Below are 17358 nucleotides of genomic sequence, written 5' to 3'. Positions count from 1 at the left end.
GACCTCTAGATCAACTGGACTAGTACCCATTTGTCTTCTCTAGGATGCATCACAGCCATTGCCAGGCACAGGCTCTTTGCAAAGATTCCCTTTTCCCACTCCTTGGCTATTGAGATCTGGTTTGGGAGGGTCTGCAGTTGGAAACCCCTTTGGATTCTTCTCTCCAGCCCTTTTCCTGGGAAACGCTAGATTCTTGGGTAATGCTAGATTTTTCAAAACATATTTTATAAAGTGTTTTTTAGTAATGTTTATGTTGGCACAATAATAAAGAGTAAAGCAGAATATAGTTGCTGAAGGTGTTGCATTGGAAGACCCAACAGAGAAAGAAAAAAGGCAAGCAGCTTGAATAATTGCGGAGATTGGGTGGAAAGATGAAAGGGGCTTTCACAAAGGATCTGGTTTTTGCTACATCTCATCACAAAGGACAAAGGGGCTGTGAGGTGAAATGGCTGATCCGTAAGGACGGCCCAAGGACCCAGACAAATAATCTTTGGGCATCTCACCTGCAGAGCGTGCAGGGAACAGCTGCGGGGACAGAGCTGGCTTTGGGAAATGGGCAGAATTCCTGGAATTCAGACACAAGCTCAGTGGCAGAGGGACAGGAGGGTGTTTTGCCTGTGCGCAGCGACAAGCAGGGATGTGACAATCCTTAATCTTCCTCTTGGGCAAAACTTGACCATTGCTGGTATCTACTGGGAGGTTCAAAGGTGCTGATCTGGCATCTGCTGAGATTTGTTCTTCTGCTGGGATGCTCCTTGCTCTACAGCACAATGCTGTGGATGGCTGGGGCACCTTGCAGAGGAAAGAGGGGCAGATTTTGATGCTGTAGCTAAATGTCACTGCTTTGGTTTGGCAAAAGGCAACGTCCGGTTACAGCTTCATTTTTGTCTTAGATGGGCACAGCTCCCTGGCTCCTCGTTCTGAGGTAGCAGAACCTCATTTCAGTGCATCTCTGAAATAAACCGCCACAAAAGAATCTCGGGAACCCTCCACTCAACCAAGCCATCCCACGACTTAAAAATATTTGTCTAACTCACCCATAGCCTGCCACATTGCAGCTATTTCTGTACAAAACAACGCCCATCCATAGTAGATTCTGCTTCCGAACCCCCTCAGCTTGTGAGTAAAAAGGATGGTGCTCTGTTTTTTGTGGAACAGCAGTTACAGAGCGCAAGGGCCACCCTTCTGGCAGTGTTTTCCTCCGTCGGGAAGTCTGCCTTCCCTCAGAGGAAGGAGCAGAATGCTGCCGGGAGCCTCCGTCCCTGAATAGTCTGCACCATCTGCTGGAATAAGAGAAGGACTGACTCACTAACCATGAATTTCAGGGACGCAGGAGCCTTTGGGGAATAAAAAGTCCTGGCTCAAACCTGCAATTACACTTTTCTTGCAGTCCAAAAGGGGAAGAACGGCTTAAAGATAATGTCTACCCCTCTAACCAATGCAATGACACGTATCCTTCAAAAAGAGGCCGTAATTACAGGGCCATGTAATTTTAACAAGTAAACCCACAAGAATCCAGCCTTACTATGAGGGCACAGCTCTAGGCCACAGGGACATTTTAGCTTACTTATTTATATAGATTCATTCCTAACATTCACAAATACCATCCCATGCCTCAGGTAAGTCTTATTTGGCCTACAGCAACCTCAGCGCCAGACTCCCCGAATTCCACCCTGTTGCATTGTAACTGGTGCATAATTTGAAGCCCAAGTCTGCCTTTCCATGCCTTTGCCCTCCAGCTCCCCCTCTTCTGTTAAGTTTTTTCCCCTCATTCTCAGTTTCCCAAACAGCTTAGTTCTTATTTCCTATTTTCCATCTTTCTGCCATCCTTCCTCCTCCAAGCTATTCATGTCAAACTATTAATTTCATCTATTTGACAGCACAGCAGCCCTCCATGACTGTGCTTTACTCAACAAATTATCAGTTACACCAACCTTAAGACTCTTTTACACTCCACCGACTCTCCAGAACATGCAGTTTGTAAAATTCAAAGTAATATTAACATCTCTGCTGAGGAATTTCCACTTTGCATTGCTAAGTTTTCCTTTTGACTGAGCTCTATTCTGAAAAGACATGACAAACACAGGGTATCTGCCCTATCGCTCATCTGCACCACTGGCTGAGAAAATCAAATAAGTCTCAATATCTTTAACATTAGATGTATTTTTTTTCCTTACTAGACCAAATTCATGTGAACATGATCAGCACTTCCACAGCAGAGGAGAACACTGTTCAGACAGCATATCGCCTGTTCTCTTGAACCCAAACCAGAACAACAGTAAAATGTTTGTATTGATTTAACAAAACCGATTTAAGCCCTTGCATCTAGCTGGATGAGTATAATGCACCTTTTCAGGCATGCCCTTAACCTACAGGAATAAAGTTTGCTCTGGTCTACAATAACATTCTGTACAACTGACCCGCTGATTCCAGTGGGTTAAAACCAAACCTGTATTCAAACAGCTGGGTTTTCGTTTGAAGACATAGATGAGATGTAAAAATTCTTCAGTGGCCCTTCCACAAAGGGCAGTTTAATACCACAAATAAGGTATCAAAAAGAGATGAAAACCACCAGAAGACATCTCTGCAGCCAACACCCCCATTCTTGGGCAGATGGTGGAAGACTAACAAGTACAAACATCCCCCTGCAATGACGTCTCAGAGCAAGCCGAGAAGCAGTTGAGCCGTTTCTCTCCTTGTCAGAAAGGGTCACCTTTGAAGCGCTGACTAATCACCGGGCAGACGACCTGATTTGCTTTTCTGGCTTGTAAAAACAGCAGTTAATGCTTCTCCAAACCCATCCCTTCCTCTTGGACTGGATGAGCTCCGTGCCAGCACCCATGAGTAAACCCCCAGCACTTGTTAGATGGGCAGCCCAAGATGTCCCAGCGCAAGCCTGCACTGGGGGCACTGGCATTACTGGTTCCAATTGACTTCCAGCATTTCCAAGCAGACAAACAGCTGCCAAGAGCAGGCTGGATACGTGACCAGTTAGCCCAGTATCCTGGCTCTCCCAGTAGCCAGTAACAAATGACTGGGGAAAATATAAAAGCCAAGAATGACGAGGGGCAAGGAAAATCAACTGTTCTGTGGTTGTATGGCCCAGCTGCTGAGTCCGACGTTACATCCGACCATTGTTAGCCTTCAAGGGACTTGTCCTCCACTAATTTGGTTTGGGTGGTTTGTTTTTTTTCCCCCAAATCTATTTATCTTTCATCTTTGCAATATCTAGTTACAATGAGTTTTAGAATTTAATCCTTATAAAAAATACGCTCTCTTGATTTAAATGCACACTGATGGGTGCTCCCATAGAGTCTTCTATTACAAAAAATAACAGAACCCCTTTGCCCCTTTCCCTTCTACACGTTATTTATTATTCTGTAAACTCCCACTGTGTTAATTCATCTCTTTTACCAGAGTGCTCGCCTTTTAGTCTCTTTTCAGCCAAAAAACTTTAAGACGGTTATGTTAATAACTTCTTGTTAACTATCACTGGATAGAACCACTTCCCAATGTCTTCCCCTCAACAGCTTTAAACAGCAACAGAATCCTGCTCCCACTTTACAAGTCTGTCCGTTGAATCTTGGACATAAATCCATATACCTGTTAAACACTGCTGCATTAACCATACCTCTGAGACGGAAAAATCCTTTATGTGACACACGGCAAAACCGCAGGGATAAAAGAACTAGCCCAAACAGGGCAGAGATAATTTTGCCTCTCCGTCTCACGCTTTACCCACGGGGCTGCCCTTATCACGGGGAGCAGGTTTGTTTTGGAAGGCAGGGTTAAAAAAGTTAGTGCAATTCAGAGGGAGGGTGGCAGCAGCAGAAAATAGGAGCAGAGCACTTTAAGATGAGCCCTGGGAAGCTGTAACCTGAAGCCGGCCGAAGGCTGGGCTGGGGGAAGCTGCAAAAAAAGCAGATGTGGCTGCAGCAAAGCCCCAGTGTCCCCGAGTCAGCCACCGGGAGCCTGCGGGGACAGGGGTCGACAGGAGCCCTAGGTAAGGGGCAGCAACCCCGGCTGGGGCCAGGGCAGGGGCTGGGACATCCCGGAGAACCTGGGAAATGGGAAGAACCGTTCTTCTGCAGGGGGTAAAGGGTGGGATTCGCACCAAATGATGGATCTCACCAAGGGCCGGGGGCATCCTAGGGCACCTCTTGGCCTCCGGGGCTGGACGGTGCTGGGGAAGCGGGGTGGTTTTCTGCCCTTCTGGCGTCTGTGTTGCAGCTGGGGACATGCTTTTTCTTTGCGACGGTAACAATTTTGGCGAGTTAAATCCTCCAGAGCTAGTGGCTGCGAGATGCTTCAGAGGGAGTTAGTGCTGTGGGGTGGAGCAATCACAGCAGCCTGAACTCGTGGGGGATGTTTCATAGCACCCCTGAAATCAGAAGCAGAGCTTTTAAGTTTATAAATGATGTGAGACTTGTCTCGCTACAGATTTAAAGCAAAATATTTCCTTTGCACCTGCAGGCCTCCATAAAGAGGCAACTCCCAGACACAAGGTTCCTTTGCAGCTCATTTCTCAAAGTTTTCTTCCTGTACCTTCCCGACTGTAACATCACATCCCATGTGCTGTTGCTCCTTCTCTTCTCTTTAAAGGCAGCCAGAGATTTCAATATCATGCCTGAAACCATCCCACCTCTGCTTGAACCAAATTCTTTTCTCTGCATTTTTGGCTGTGTGCTAAGACACATGCAAATAGAATCCAGATGTTCAGGCCAATCCAAACACAAAAAGCTTTGTCTTTCTAAAATGGAAATTGCTTTTTGGCAAAGTCTGAGAAATATGAAGCTGGTGACAGTACTGGCAAAAACAATACAAATCTGCAAAACCCATCTCCGCTCTCATGCTCCCAGGAGCTCAGTGTAGTTGGAAGTAGAGGTTGTGTTGAGATTGTCATTCCTTTTTTCAGAGAAAAGGTTATGCTCCATGGAAAACCTTCATCTCTAAACTAGACTGGGCCAAACCTCTTCTGCTCAGCATGCAAGAGTATTGCTTGGTGCAGGCATCTTCACAAAGCCCTCGCTAGGGCGCGTTTAACTTCGACTTAGCAGGGCTTGTCATCTCTCTTTCAGCATGGTGCCTATTCATTGTAAAACTCTGCAATGATACGAGCAATCCCAACATCATATCCACCAAATGCACTGGTTTGTTCCAGGATAGCAAATCCTCGCAATACACATCATCTGCACCAGAATATTCCAGCTGCTGGGAGCTAGGATAGCAGTGGGTCATAGGATGCAAGTGCACAGGGAAAAGAAGGTACCACTTCTGTTACACTCTCTAAACACAGATGGAAACTTAAAACCTCTGCTCTGACACCTTTCCCTCCAAGGCAGAACTGCTTTCAGAAGAAAAGGGTTTTGGTAGGGAAGGGAAACAGTGAACTGCCTTTCACTAAAGCAAAACCTCTGCCTGAACAACTGGGTCCTGAACTGGGGCTGTTGTAGCCACGTGGCTTTAAGTTGTATTTCTACCAGCAGGCATGTTTTCTTTATAGCTGAAGTTAATCCGAAACACATGTTCTTTCTCCTACTTCGCTGGATGCCTGAATCACAGGGGTTAGTTAAATACAACCCTCTTCCCTTAATTCCTGGGGATCTATATAAACATTGCTTCAGACCAGCCTCAGTGGCGTCTGTTCTCGAGGGCACGACACTTGTGCAGTAGCTCTGGTTTACCCGCAGTGAAACCCGGGGTTACATGCTGCCCTTTGGACCAGACAGATCTGTCAGGAAGGGCCACAGATGCCAATACTGGAGCGATTAAAAGAGGATTCCACACAAGGAAAAGCTTTGGGGAGTTTGGTACTTTTCTCCCACCTCCATTAAAAATGTTGAATAAGCCAAGTTCTGTCTTTCCCTAGATCTGGCCTAGCATTAGGTATTTACTCCCAGCTCCTTTCCTTACTGTCTTTTAAGAAAGCTCTTCTACTTTGACTTTATTGAACTGCAAATAAGAAGCATAAGATGCATATAGGCTGTGCAGCCTTCCAGGTACACACAGACACAGGCAACATGACAAAACTACTGCCTGAGGCAGGTGACTCACACAGCAGAGCAGCAACCAGTCAGTGTTGTCTTCTGCGCCATTCAAAATGGATTTGCTACCTTTTATAAGTGAAGTTTTGAATTTCGTCAAGTCTAAAACTCAGAAGATGTGATTTAGTGCTTTTCTGGACCTTGGCACTCAGTAACTGCCAGCATCAGTGTGGTTTGGGCCACACACATCTGCTTTTGTGCTCAGGCACACCCAGACGTGCGCCTGCCCAATTTTAAAGTCATTGAGGCCAGCCTGGCTGAGTACTTCAAACTGGAGAAGAAAACCCAGCTAAGATCAGTCATGCTTTTCACAACTGGGAAGGACAAGCAGCAGCACATGTCACCGCTGTTCCTGTCACAACCAGGTGCAGCAGATAGTAGTGGTGGAGTTGTATTTGCTCGGTGGCTCAAACTGTCATTTTCTTACTCTGTAGGTTCAGGGATGCGGATTCCCGTGGTTCTCCTATTCCTGGGTCTCTTGACTGTCCCAAGCAGATCCCAGAACTCGGCCAGTGAGCAGGTGAGTAGAAGAAAATATGCAGAGAGCAAGGGAGAGACACTTGGGAAAGGTAATGTGAATTTAGAGAATCTTACAGAAGGATTAAGCACTACCATCCTAAATTACTAGGATTTTATTTAGCAACATAATGAGACTAACTCCTGCTTTACCTAGATAAAACAACAGTAGTTACATCAGGGGATGACCGTGAGGCAGGAATAGTGGATTCCAATCTGAGCGTTGCCTTTGGCTGTACTGGGACACTTTTAAGTAACTGTTCCTTCACTCTCTATCAGTAAGATTAAGCCAGTATTCCTGTAGATGGTTTTGCCTTTGAAATGTTTATCACAACAGTACCTGCCCTTGCAAACTGCAAGTCAAACCAAAGCGCTCCCTGTACCTGCTAGAACTCTGCCACCGCTGATGGAGCCAACGCCGGCGAGGTCGAAGAGGAAGATCCATTCTATAAGAGCCCCGTAAACAAGCTGGCAGCTGCAGTCTCCAACTTTGGCTATGACCTGTACCGTCAGCAATCCAGCCGGACGGCCACCGCCAACGTGCTGCTGTCGCCGTTCAGCCTGGCTACTGCACTTTCTGGGCTCTCCCTCGGTGAGTTCTTGCCCCATTTATTTCCTCAAGCGCTGTTTGGCTTGACAAACTTTTTCCCTCATTCCAGTGTCCTTTTTGTTGGCAGGGGCTGGAGAACGGACAGAAGATGTGATTTCTCGTGCTCTCTTCTATGATCTGCTTGACAAAGCTGAGGTCCACAACACTTACAAGGACCTACTGACCAGCGTGGCTGGACCAGAGAAGAGCATGAAAAGTGCCTCCCGTATCATCTTGGAGAAAAGTAAAAGTCCTTCTTCTCCTCTTGTCAAATTTTACCTAATTAGCAGCAGGTAGAACACACTGACTAGCGCCACATTAACAGCTTTGGCTCTGACATACTGTTGAGCCAGGATACAAACAGTGTCTGGAATGCTCTTGCTGCTCCAGAAAACGCGTGGAAAGTTTGTGTGCACACAAATAAAAGACCAGACTTGCACACAAAGACACTGGTGACAGAACAGCCAACACGCCAAAGACCTAAAAGAAACTTGCTGATAATTTTGCCTTCACTCCAGGTTTTCTGGCAGGTGTTGCTAACTTTCAGGAAGCACTAATCACATTTTCTGTTTGTGATAGCATTCAGTCACATTCCTTTGTTTAATGCCTTGCAGAACTATTTGAAATGTTTGCTTTCAGCATGCAATAAGCATCTGCTGAGGAAGCTAAGAGCTATCTTTTGGAACCTGCTGGTTCCAAGAATCCACTAGGTTGAGTAAGCTGTACTCATAAAGCGAGCTGGAGAAAAAAGAAAGACTGATGAAGGAATAGCTGTGTCCAAGCCGTCTGTTCTTATCTCCTTTCTTTTCAGAAAGGGGTTATCCCATAATCCAGCATGGGTGGCTATAGGATTTGGATCAGTTTCCTCCATGTGCCTTCAGTAATTCTTCAAAGCAGGATTCTGCACACACACAGCCACAGATGTTTTACCAGAGAACTGCTGCTGGGATTTGGATTGCAATCTGCTGCCTTGAGATTGTTTTGATAAGGGAGCTAGCTGCAATATCAATGTTTTTCTTCCCCAGGACTGAGGGTGAAGCCTGGTTTTCACAGCCAACTAGAAAAGTCCTACAAGATGCGTCTGAGGGCACTAAGCGGCAATACCCAGTTAGACCTCCAAGAGGTCAACAACTGGGTCCGACAGCAGACAAAGGGCAGGATTATGCGGTTGATGAAGGACATGCCCACAGATGTCAGTATTCTCCTTGCTGGGGCTGCTTACTTCAAGGGTAAGAATGTTCGGTACTTGCTTACAGAGAAGGTCTATTAAGCATATGCTAAAAGAGATGCAAAGGAACGCCCTGGGGAAGCTGCATCTTGACCTGTTTGCAGTAGGAGAGCAGGAAAGAAAGTTCAAGCGCACAAAACTCCATGGCAAGAGACAGAATATTAACAGTTAGGGAAGGCACAGCTTAAAGAGTGTACTGAGCCTTTTTGCCACTGTACAGGGAATGGAAGGTGTCATGGTTTAATGACATCTAGGAGATAGAGAGCTGTTCTAGAACATCCTGTAAACCAGTGTCCTGGAGAATTATTGCTTAGAGACAAGGAGCAAAATAAAGGGTGGGGAAAGCAGCAATTTATATGCATTGACACAATTGTTACCCTGTAAAATAGTTTTGTAATTACATAAGTAGACATCAGCTTCCCAATAGCTACTCCACCCATACACTGGCTTGATTTATTTCCCATTTAGCAAATTCTCGGCTGAAAAGGAGGGGCTGAAGAGTGGCAGTAGATCAGTATCTCCAATCAGTCTGTTTCCATCTCTATCATCATTCAGTTATGCCTCAACTCTTAAAGCACAAATACTGTATAGATAAAGTGCAAGATGACTCAGCCACAGACACAAGCCTGGTTTCATATGCTATTATTCCAGAAAATCCTCAATTTTTTTAAAACACAGGTACATGGAAAACCAAGTTTGACACCAAGAAGACTGCCCTGAACGACTTCCATCTGGATGAGGACAGAACTGTCAAGGTGTCCATGATGTCAGACCCCAAAGCCATACTGCGATATGGTTTTGACTCAGAACTCAACTGCAAGGTCAGAAAGCAAATATTGCACAAGGTCTCCTAAACCTACCGAGGAACAGGCTCAGCTACACTTACCTGTTAACCCATTCCAGAAAACAGCCTTGCTTCTCCCATCAGGCTAGTTTTGCAATCCCTATTTTGAAAGGCAGCATGTTGATTCTTAAACAATTCTACTTCTACATTGGTTATGCGACAAGCAGTCCAGAGTTTAAATAACGCACAGGTCTTACGACCCTGTATTGCTTGACCTAAAGCTGGGCAAGAAGAGCAGGGTGCACTCCTCAAAACTCTTTCATCTCTACCTCTTTCAACAAATCTTTCACTGTAGCAGGAGCTCAATGCTGTTCCAGCTGAGAAGCCCCAAAAGCAATGCTGCAGTTCATTACAGGATTCAGTGGGGGAGAGGGAGCGCTTGCTGTGTGAAAGCAGAAAGAGTTCAGAATGGGTTGATGAAAGCCTGGGCGTCAGAGGGGCCAGGGAGCATCATGTCTGATAAAAGCAAAGAGGGAAGAGGACAAAATGTTAACTGGAAAGGCTGACCAGGCAGTCGAGGTTCAGGGCTGTGCCTGGTACAGGATGGGTAAAACTGTTTATTATTGTTGTGACCATTTTCTTGTTTATAACTGGCCTTCCAGATTGCCCAGCTGCCACTGACAGAGGGGATCAGTGCAATGTTCTTCCTGCCTACGAAGGTGACCCAGAATATGACTCTGATTGAGGAGAGCCTTACTTCTGAGTTTGTCCACGATGTAGACAAGGAGCTGAAGACAGTCCACGCTGTGCTAAGCTTGCCCAAACTGAAGCTGAACTATGAAGAGGCACTTGGCAGCACACTGAAGGAGACAAGTACGTACATCACGCACCCTCTACAGCCTGCCAGGGCTCAAAGCAGGCAACAAATTGCTTCCTGCTCTCAATAATACGAAGCTGGTGGACTATTAGTTAGGTCCTGCTGTCAGTCTGTAAGAGATTTCACCAGCAACTATATCACCTTGGTCTGGGACTCCTCAACTTTTTATCACATCTTTCCACCAAGCTCAACATTTCTGAAATTGAGAGGGAGAAGCTCAGTACAAACAGATGTGAGCTGCTTCTTGCTGTTACCCCCAATAAGCTCTGCCAGAGCAGCTACGTGCCCTCCTGGATCACAGCATTAGCAGTACTGCTCCCGCTCCAGCAATCTATGCTTTCAGCTAATGCAATTTTCTTTCTTTCCTCCAGGGCTCCAATCACTGTTCACATCCCCTGATTTTACCAAGATTTCTGTCAAACCCATCAAGCTGTCTCATGTGCAACACAAGGCAGTTCTGGAGCTCAGTGAAGATGGGGAAAGAACCACACCAAATCCTGGGGTGAATGCTGCTCGTCTGACCTTCCCCATAGAATATCACGTGGACAGACCTTTCCTTCTTGTACTGCGAGATGATACCACTGGAACCCTCCTCTTCATTGGCAAGATCCTGGATCCCAGGAGTGTTTAGATCCCTTCACAATAATTTGCAATGGTGGGGCCCAAACAGAGAGGGTGGAATTGGGAGGGATACTGGCTCCCTGCTCTGCTGCACAAAGACACAACTCGCAAACCTTATGCCTTCATGCTGCAATAAAAGAGCTTTTGCTATTAATCTCAGCAAGCCCCAGTATTCTCCCTTGAAAGACTGTCTGCCTATGTCATATGCCTCCACACTCCCATTTTCCCCAGATAAGCCACAATACAGTTCTGTCTCCTATATGGTGTACACCACATTTTTCCCTAGCCCATCTTCCAACCTGACGCCAGCTGTTTATACTGAGTCTCTCATCACTGACAGGTCTGCCATTTACATTTCATGCTGGCAAGAAGAAAAGTGTTTCACAGCATTAGAAATAAAAGGCAGTGTGGTCTGGGTGACTGCATGTTCATAACCATCACATATGGGAGATTCACGTGCATACACAACCATGTCAAAGATTTGCTCCAAACCCACATGCAGAAATTATACAACAGCATCTATTCCCACCACACCACACCACACACAGACCCCTCATGTTAGAATTGGTCATTTTATTTACAACAGTCTCATTAAAGAGCATTGCAGATTTCATTCAGGCTGTTGTTACACATGATTTTCCAGCTTGTACTACATGACTACCTTACCACATGAAACTTAGCTTTGATGAAAGATCACATGGCTGCCTCCTTTGACAGGGAAATTAAGTCCTCTGAAGGATGCTTCTGGGAAGCTCTGACAGACAGGTCTTCATCTCTTGTAGTTCCTGGATCTGAGGACTCTGAGGACCGCAGTGGACTGACAGAATCTCCTCTGCTCTTTGAATCGTGCTCAGAGCTTCAGAAACTGCAAATCTGAAATAGGAAGATGATAAGAACAGAGTATACAAAATACTTAATTAAGCTCCTTGACTTACACAACCTGTAACCCAACAAAAACCTAAACCTGTTCATGGGTACAGATCCTCCCCTCTACTGCCTTTCAGCACCAGGCAAATAGCATGAAATTCAGCTAAAATGAGAGGATATGGGAAAAAAGGTAAGGAAATGGGCAAAAACTTGAAAAAAATATATATATTTGAATCTTTGGGTACAGGTACCCACTACTGCCTCACTGCAGCTCCTGCTAAAACTAATTCAGTTAAAGGGAGGTGTTGCGAGAAGATTTTCAGCAGTCAGGGGATTTGCTTGCCAAAGGAGGGCCAAAATAGAGCAAGAGGATTTTATTTCCTCCTTTGAAAAGATGCCAGCAACGTTATACAACTGAGGTATAAACACCAAGGGTGACTAGTTGTCAAAATAAAACAATAGGATAGGGAATTAATGGAGCCAGGGAGAAGAATAGATGGGCACAAAGCAGAAAAAAATGAGTCCAAAGAGAGTAATAAGGTGTAAGTGAAGCCAAATGAGGTTAATGAACTCGCACTTGAGCAATGGCCAACTCCTGTACCTGTGCCAGACTGCCCAGGGTCCTGCGAGACACCCTGCAAGGTGCCAGGGACCCCCAGCCCCGATATCGTGTCAGGCACACAGGAGTGGTGCAGGGAAGGGACAGAAAATGAAAGCAAATTTACCCATTGAAGAGAATTTGTGCCAGCTTGAAGAGTTCATGACCGATTTCTATACTTGATGGCCCGTGATGCATTTCCACAATCTCAATACTCCTCTCCAGGTGTCTGGCTGCTTCCTGCCACTTCCCTGATGGAAAAAACAAAACAAAACAAAAATTGAGTCATGAATAAATACTTTCAAGAGCTAATGCCACCCGAAGAATCTGACAGCCTTATACAAAATGTGATGAACTATGTCCACAGCATTCTTGGGAGGCTGCTGATTTCAGAACCAGGACAGGGGATCTAGAAGAACATGAGATCACATTATTGTTCACTGGCTGCTGGGAATGTAGTTTTGGCTAAAGTAGCCTTTCTGAGAGCCCTGCTGTGAAAACTAGAGAAATGGAGCAGGAGAAAAGTGGTCGGGCTAGTCAGAGAAAAGGCTGGTGTTAAGTTCAAACTTCAGAAAACTGAAGATAATAAGATAATGCCATACCAAGAGTAGCGTAGACCTGTGCCAGATGATCCTCCAACTCTCCCATCAGCAAATGCTCTGGAGACAAGAAGCATTCAGCATCCACCTGACACTTCAGGAGCATTTTGATAGCCTGATCTATAATAAAACAGGGTATAATATTCATACTACTGGCCAGTCTCCAGCTTTCTATGATTGAAGAAGTAAAATCAGTCCAATCTCATCTTTGCATCTTACACAGCTAAGATTTGGATTTGGATGGGATTCAACATTGACCTTATCTGCAATCCTGCTTATTGTAACACAGCATTGGCCTAACTCGCTCCAGGAACGCAAGGCCTGGGAATGCGTAATTCCAATGTTACCCTGAGTTCTTGTAGTTACTATGGAACAGCGTGTGACTTAGATTAACAGCTGGATCAGGGGTATAAAAAATGTAAAGCTAAAGTCCCCAGGGACACCAAGCTGCACGCCAGGAGACCCCAACTGCGTAAGCAACAGTGCCATCTCATGGCTAGAGCTGTGGCTCCCCATATGTACCCATTAGCTGCTGACCTTAAAGCAGAAAGCTGAGCCTTACCAGCCTTCCTGTCTCTTAGCAGTTCTAACGCTCTCTTGATTCGCTGCTGAAGGTCCTGTAAACGGCATGACAGGCTCTGTCTGCTGACTGAGATTGCACAAGCTTCATTTGAACAACAAAGCATGTCTTCCCCCTGTGGAAATCATCTCTGTGATCATTCTTGCTCAGGTTCAGCTCAAAGTTTAATTTCCATCTCCATTATCTCTGTATTGTGTTACAGAGATACTAAATTGTTTCTCAGTTGCATTCATTAAACAAAGTGACTTGCCTGTAAATTACTATTAACTTATTCGATTTTATGAGAAATTTCCAGGAATAGCTATAGATTAGGCCAAAATAGGGTCATGTAGTACACAACAAATGTTCATCCAAAATACAGACTATGTTGATTTCTCCCCATCTAACCCACAGTAAGTGCTGCTTTCATTTACATCTTGTGAACTGCAAGGTGTGATTCTCTAGGCACAGCCCCTGCACGTACACTGTCTGTTCTAGACTCCAGGCCTCTGTTTTCTTTCCTAAATATCACCCTTTCCCTAGTCCATGGCCCTGATAATTTCCAGTTCCTTCATCAAGGTCAAAAGGATTTTAACTTGCTATTAAAGGCTTTATTTTCCCTATAATACCGGGGGACTGACCTACAAGAAAGCTGCTAAGAAGAGTGAGATATACTCTCTTGACTCTATAAGGGCTTTTAGCTCCTGAGCAGAGACCACAGACTGAGTTCCCTAACTCTTGAGTATCCCAGAGACCCAAACATTACACATCCCAGTAAGTTGTACAATTGTAACTACCTGCATGGGAGCCCGGCAGCCAGGACAAGAGAACGTGTTTCTCAAAGACACCACACTCTTGACATCAGATTCTAACTCATCACGGCATGCCCCACAGCGACACTCAAAGAAATACTGACTGAGCAGCTGTTGTCTCTCAGCAACCCTCATCCGACATCGGTGAGGCCCTGCAAAGGGATGGCAAGGGTAGAAAACTCTGAACTGGTACAGTTGTTAACATCAGACTAAATCTATCTTTGTTATAATTAAAACTAGATCATCTTCTGGAGGGGACATAACTGGAGACTGAAAATGTAACAATGGGCTCAGGAGATAAAATCTTGCATTGATATCTTTGATCAAGGCTGAATACATGAACAAAAACTCTAGCAACATTATATCAGGAATGATGACATTGATAGCAATCAGTTAGTATGCTAAGTACAGGTGAAAAGGTGTCTGTGCCTTGAGACAAAGAGTTAATACTTACCATAGCAATGGAAAATCTCTTGGCCGCTTGGGATCGGCTGCGATGCCCTGACAGTGGCCGTTGTCCCACTAAATGACACGCTGGTATTGGGACAGCACGAATGGTTCAGGAGGCTGAGGACAGGAAAGAAGGCTGTCGCCAGTCGCACAGGCTTCTTATTTACAACAGCACCATCTCCGGACTCTAAAGACAAAGGAAAAACAAGGAGGCCGAGAATAAATGCTCAGTAACCCAGGCAGCTTATGCAAGAAGCATTGTGACCAATTGCAGACAGCAGTAGAAAGGTTTCCGATATATTGCTGCAATAAATAATAGCTAAATACCCTCTACATGTGCACCAAAGAACAGGCCAGCATGGATCAGGCCATTGAATTTTAAGCAAGTCATTCCCATCTGCAATGGGAGCTTTTTACAACTGATAATTCAATCTCTTCACACAAGCTAGATGAGCAAGGACAACGGAGAAGGGCTGAGAAGTTTTTATCTTACCTGACTCCTGCATTACAGTGATTGCTTGTGCATTACATTGCAGCTGCAACACGTGCCTCAGCATCGCTTCTGCCATTGTCTTCATCTCTGGAGACAATTCACCCGATGTTTTTTCACAGGTCTTTGGTTTGGACCGTCTCTCTGATGACTCTTGATTCAAAACAGCAGCCTCTAGGCCAGCTTCTTGCAGTTGTTGGCATATAGCGACTACACTCAGCATGCAAAGGAACTTATGCTCGGGGCTGTGCTTCTCAGCGTGCGGCAAAAGGTTGAACACAGCTTGGTAAGAACTCTGGTACTGACCATCGTCATTACAGCCAGGGATACCTCTGGTCCCAGCTCTTGTTTCTGGTGCCTCGCTGAGATGTTTGCACCTTGCCTCAGGGTCCTGAAGGTCCCTGTCACCATTGTGGGACCATTCCACCAGCCTGCTAACCTCTGCAAATCCTGCCAGCAGAACAGTCCTCAAGGCCACGTGGCAGAAGACCCCTAAAGTGAGAAGCAGCGCTCCCAGGGAGCACTCTGTCCTGTGGTACTGCTGCCACGCCACGTCTGCACAGCTCTGGCTGCAGTACTTTGCGTAACTGCACCCCTGGCAAGGCACCGAGGCCAAGAGCTGCCTCAGACAATGGTGGCAATAAAGATCTGCATTAGTGACTCGAGTATCCCACACCGCTTCAGCGCTGTCCTGCAGAAGAAGGCTGTCCCCTGGGCAGAGCACGCTCACAAAGGCCTCCTCTTCCAACAGGCTCTGTCCTGGCAGGATATCCTGGGAGGCCACCAAGTGACGTCCTCTCTCCGTATCAAAATTCAACCTCAAAGATGAAGATGCACCTGAAATACTGTCATTCTCTTCCCAAAACTCTGACTTTCTTTGAATGTCGCCACATGTCTCTCGTGCAGGCTCTGGGCAGCTCTCTTTCTCCTGTATTTTAATCTTCAGTTGACTTAACTTTTTTAGCAGTGTCTGGTGAGCAGGACTAGTCATGATCCCAGCCACAGCAATTTTACTCTCCACCACACTGAGGGCGTCTGCTGCATCCTGCAACCTCCCCAAACACAGCAGACATTCCGCTTTCCGCAGCAAGACCTTGGGCAGCAGCCTATCTGGATAGCCATGACTTTCAGCCCTGGCGATATCTTCCAAACACACCTACAAACAAAGACAAGGCCTTGTTAGAAAAACTGTGAGACGCGTGCTTTTTTATTTCATCTAAGATTCAGAACATTTTAATAAGGCTGTTAATCATCAAAGTCCACATGTATAGAATCATTTTGGTTGGAAGAAACCCCCAGGATCACAGAGTCCGACTATAACGCAACTCTAGCACTAAACCATGACCCTAAGAACCTCATCTACACATCTTTTAAACCCCTCCAGGGACGGTGACTCCACCACTGCCCTTGGCAGCCTGTTCCAATGCCCAACAACCCTTTTTGGGAAGAATTTCTTCCTAATATCCAATCTAAACCTCCCCTGGCACAACTGTTAGCCAACCTGTTGGCAGAATAAAGCCTTCTGATGTAGAACAAGAAGGAAAGCAGGAGCCCTTTCAGAAAGTTTAGGTTGTGATGGATGCTTTAAGCAAACACTCTGCAGTAACCCCTCATGTGGCGCCTGGGCTCCTCCTCACCCCAATCCCCGCCCCGGGGGCCCTCAGGCCACCCTCGGGGTGTGCAGGAGCTCGGGGGGGGGTTCCCGCTACCCCATCCCCGCTTACCTCAAAGTGCCCGAGGTGGAAAAGGGCGGCCGAGCGGTTGGCGAAGCACACGGACACCTCGGGGCTGCCCGGGAGCTCGTGGGATGCCGCCTGCGGAGACCGGAGAGCGGCTTCTTCAGGGGGGGACCCACCACCGGGACCCCCTGCCCGGGGATCCCCTCATGGGGGGCTCCCCCGCCCCACGTACCTGCGAGTAGAGCCTGGCGGCGGCCGCGTAACGGCGGCGGCCGAACGATCGGTTTCCCTCCTCGCGGTAGAAACGCGCGGCCGCCGGCTCCTTGCCCGCGCGCGCCCGGCGGCACAACCGCCGCAGAGCCGGCGCCTCCGCCTCGGGCCTGCGGGACACGGGGTCAGCGCCGCGCACCGCCCCGCTCCAGCCCGCCCTCCCTCTCGCTCTCTCTCCCCGCCGCTCACCGGAGGAGGCCGCAGCCCAGGCGCAGCGTGTCGTGCAGCGACGCCGCCGCCAGCCGCTCCCGCAGCGCCGGTTCCAGCGCGGCCCAGCGCCGGGCAGCGCACAGCCGCCACTCCTCCACCGGCAGCTCCATCACCAGTACCCCAATGGCGGCGCCCAGCCGCGGTGGCCCAGGAGCGCTTCCGCCG

General features: G+C 46.9%; 2 protein-coding genes across 4 annotated transcripts; one reads left to right on the top strand and one right to left on the bottom strand.

The window, feature by feature from the left end:
• The first annotated feature begins 76 nt into the window (after positions 1–76).
• On the top strand, positions 77–10774 carry SERPINF1 (serpin family F member 1). Of its 3 annotated transcripts, none has more exons than XM_080357319.1 (8): positions 77–197; positions 6479–6564; positions 6951–7152; positions 7238–7393; positions 8175–8378; positions 9056–9198; positions 9824–10034; positions 10410–10774. In XM_080357319.1, exons 2-8 carry the CDS (start codon positions 6487–6489, stop codon positions 10667–10669), a joined length of 1254 nt encoding a protein of 417 aa, XP_080213445.1. In that variant the 5' UTR covers positions 77–197; positions 6479–6486; the 3' UTR covers positions 10670–10774. The 3 variants fall into 3 exon arrangements, with proteins under 3 accessions (XP_080213445.1, XP_080213446.1, XP_080213444.1); XM_080357320.1 differs by lacking the exon at positions 77–197 and adding an exon at positions 2230–2285; XM_080357318.1 differs by lacking the exon at positions 77–197 and adding an exon at positions 3847–4003.
• A 487-nt stretch (positions 10775–11261) lies between these two features.
• On the bottom strand, positions 11262–17318 carry SMYD4 (SET and MYND domain containing 4). The gene is made up of 10 exons (XM_080357345.1): positions 17173–17318; positions 16946–17093; positions 16759–16848; positions 15038–16190; positions 14549–14731; positions 14080–14246; positions 13286–13418; positions 12727–12843; positions 12252–12375; positions 11262–11532 (listed from the first exon to the last, which is right to left on the bottom strand). The coding sequence occupies exons 1-10, from the start codon at positions 17301–17303 to the stop codon at positions 11382–11384; spliced, it is 2397 nt and encodes a 798-aa protein (XP_080213471.1). The 5' UTR covers positions 17304–17318; the 3' UTR covers positions 11262–11381.
• Positions 17319–17358: the final 40 nt, after the last annotated feature.

The sequence above is a fragment of the Nesoenas mayeri genome (assembly GCF_963082525.1).
Source record: "Nesoenas mayeri genome assembly, chromosome: 20".
NCBI classification, from domain to species: Eukaryota; Metazoa; Chordata; class Aves; order Columbiformes; family Columbidae; genus Nesoenas; species Nesoenas mayeri.
This window is presented reverse-complemented; position numbering and strand designations above follow the sequence as displayed.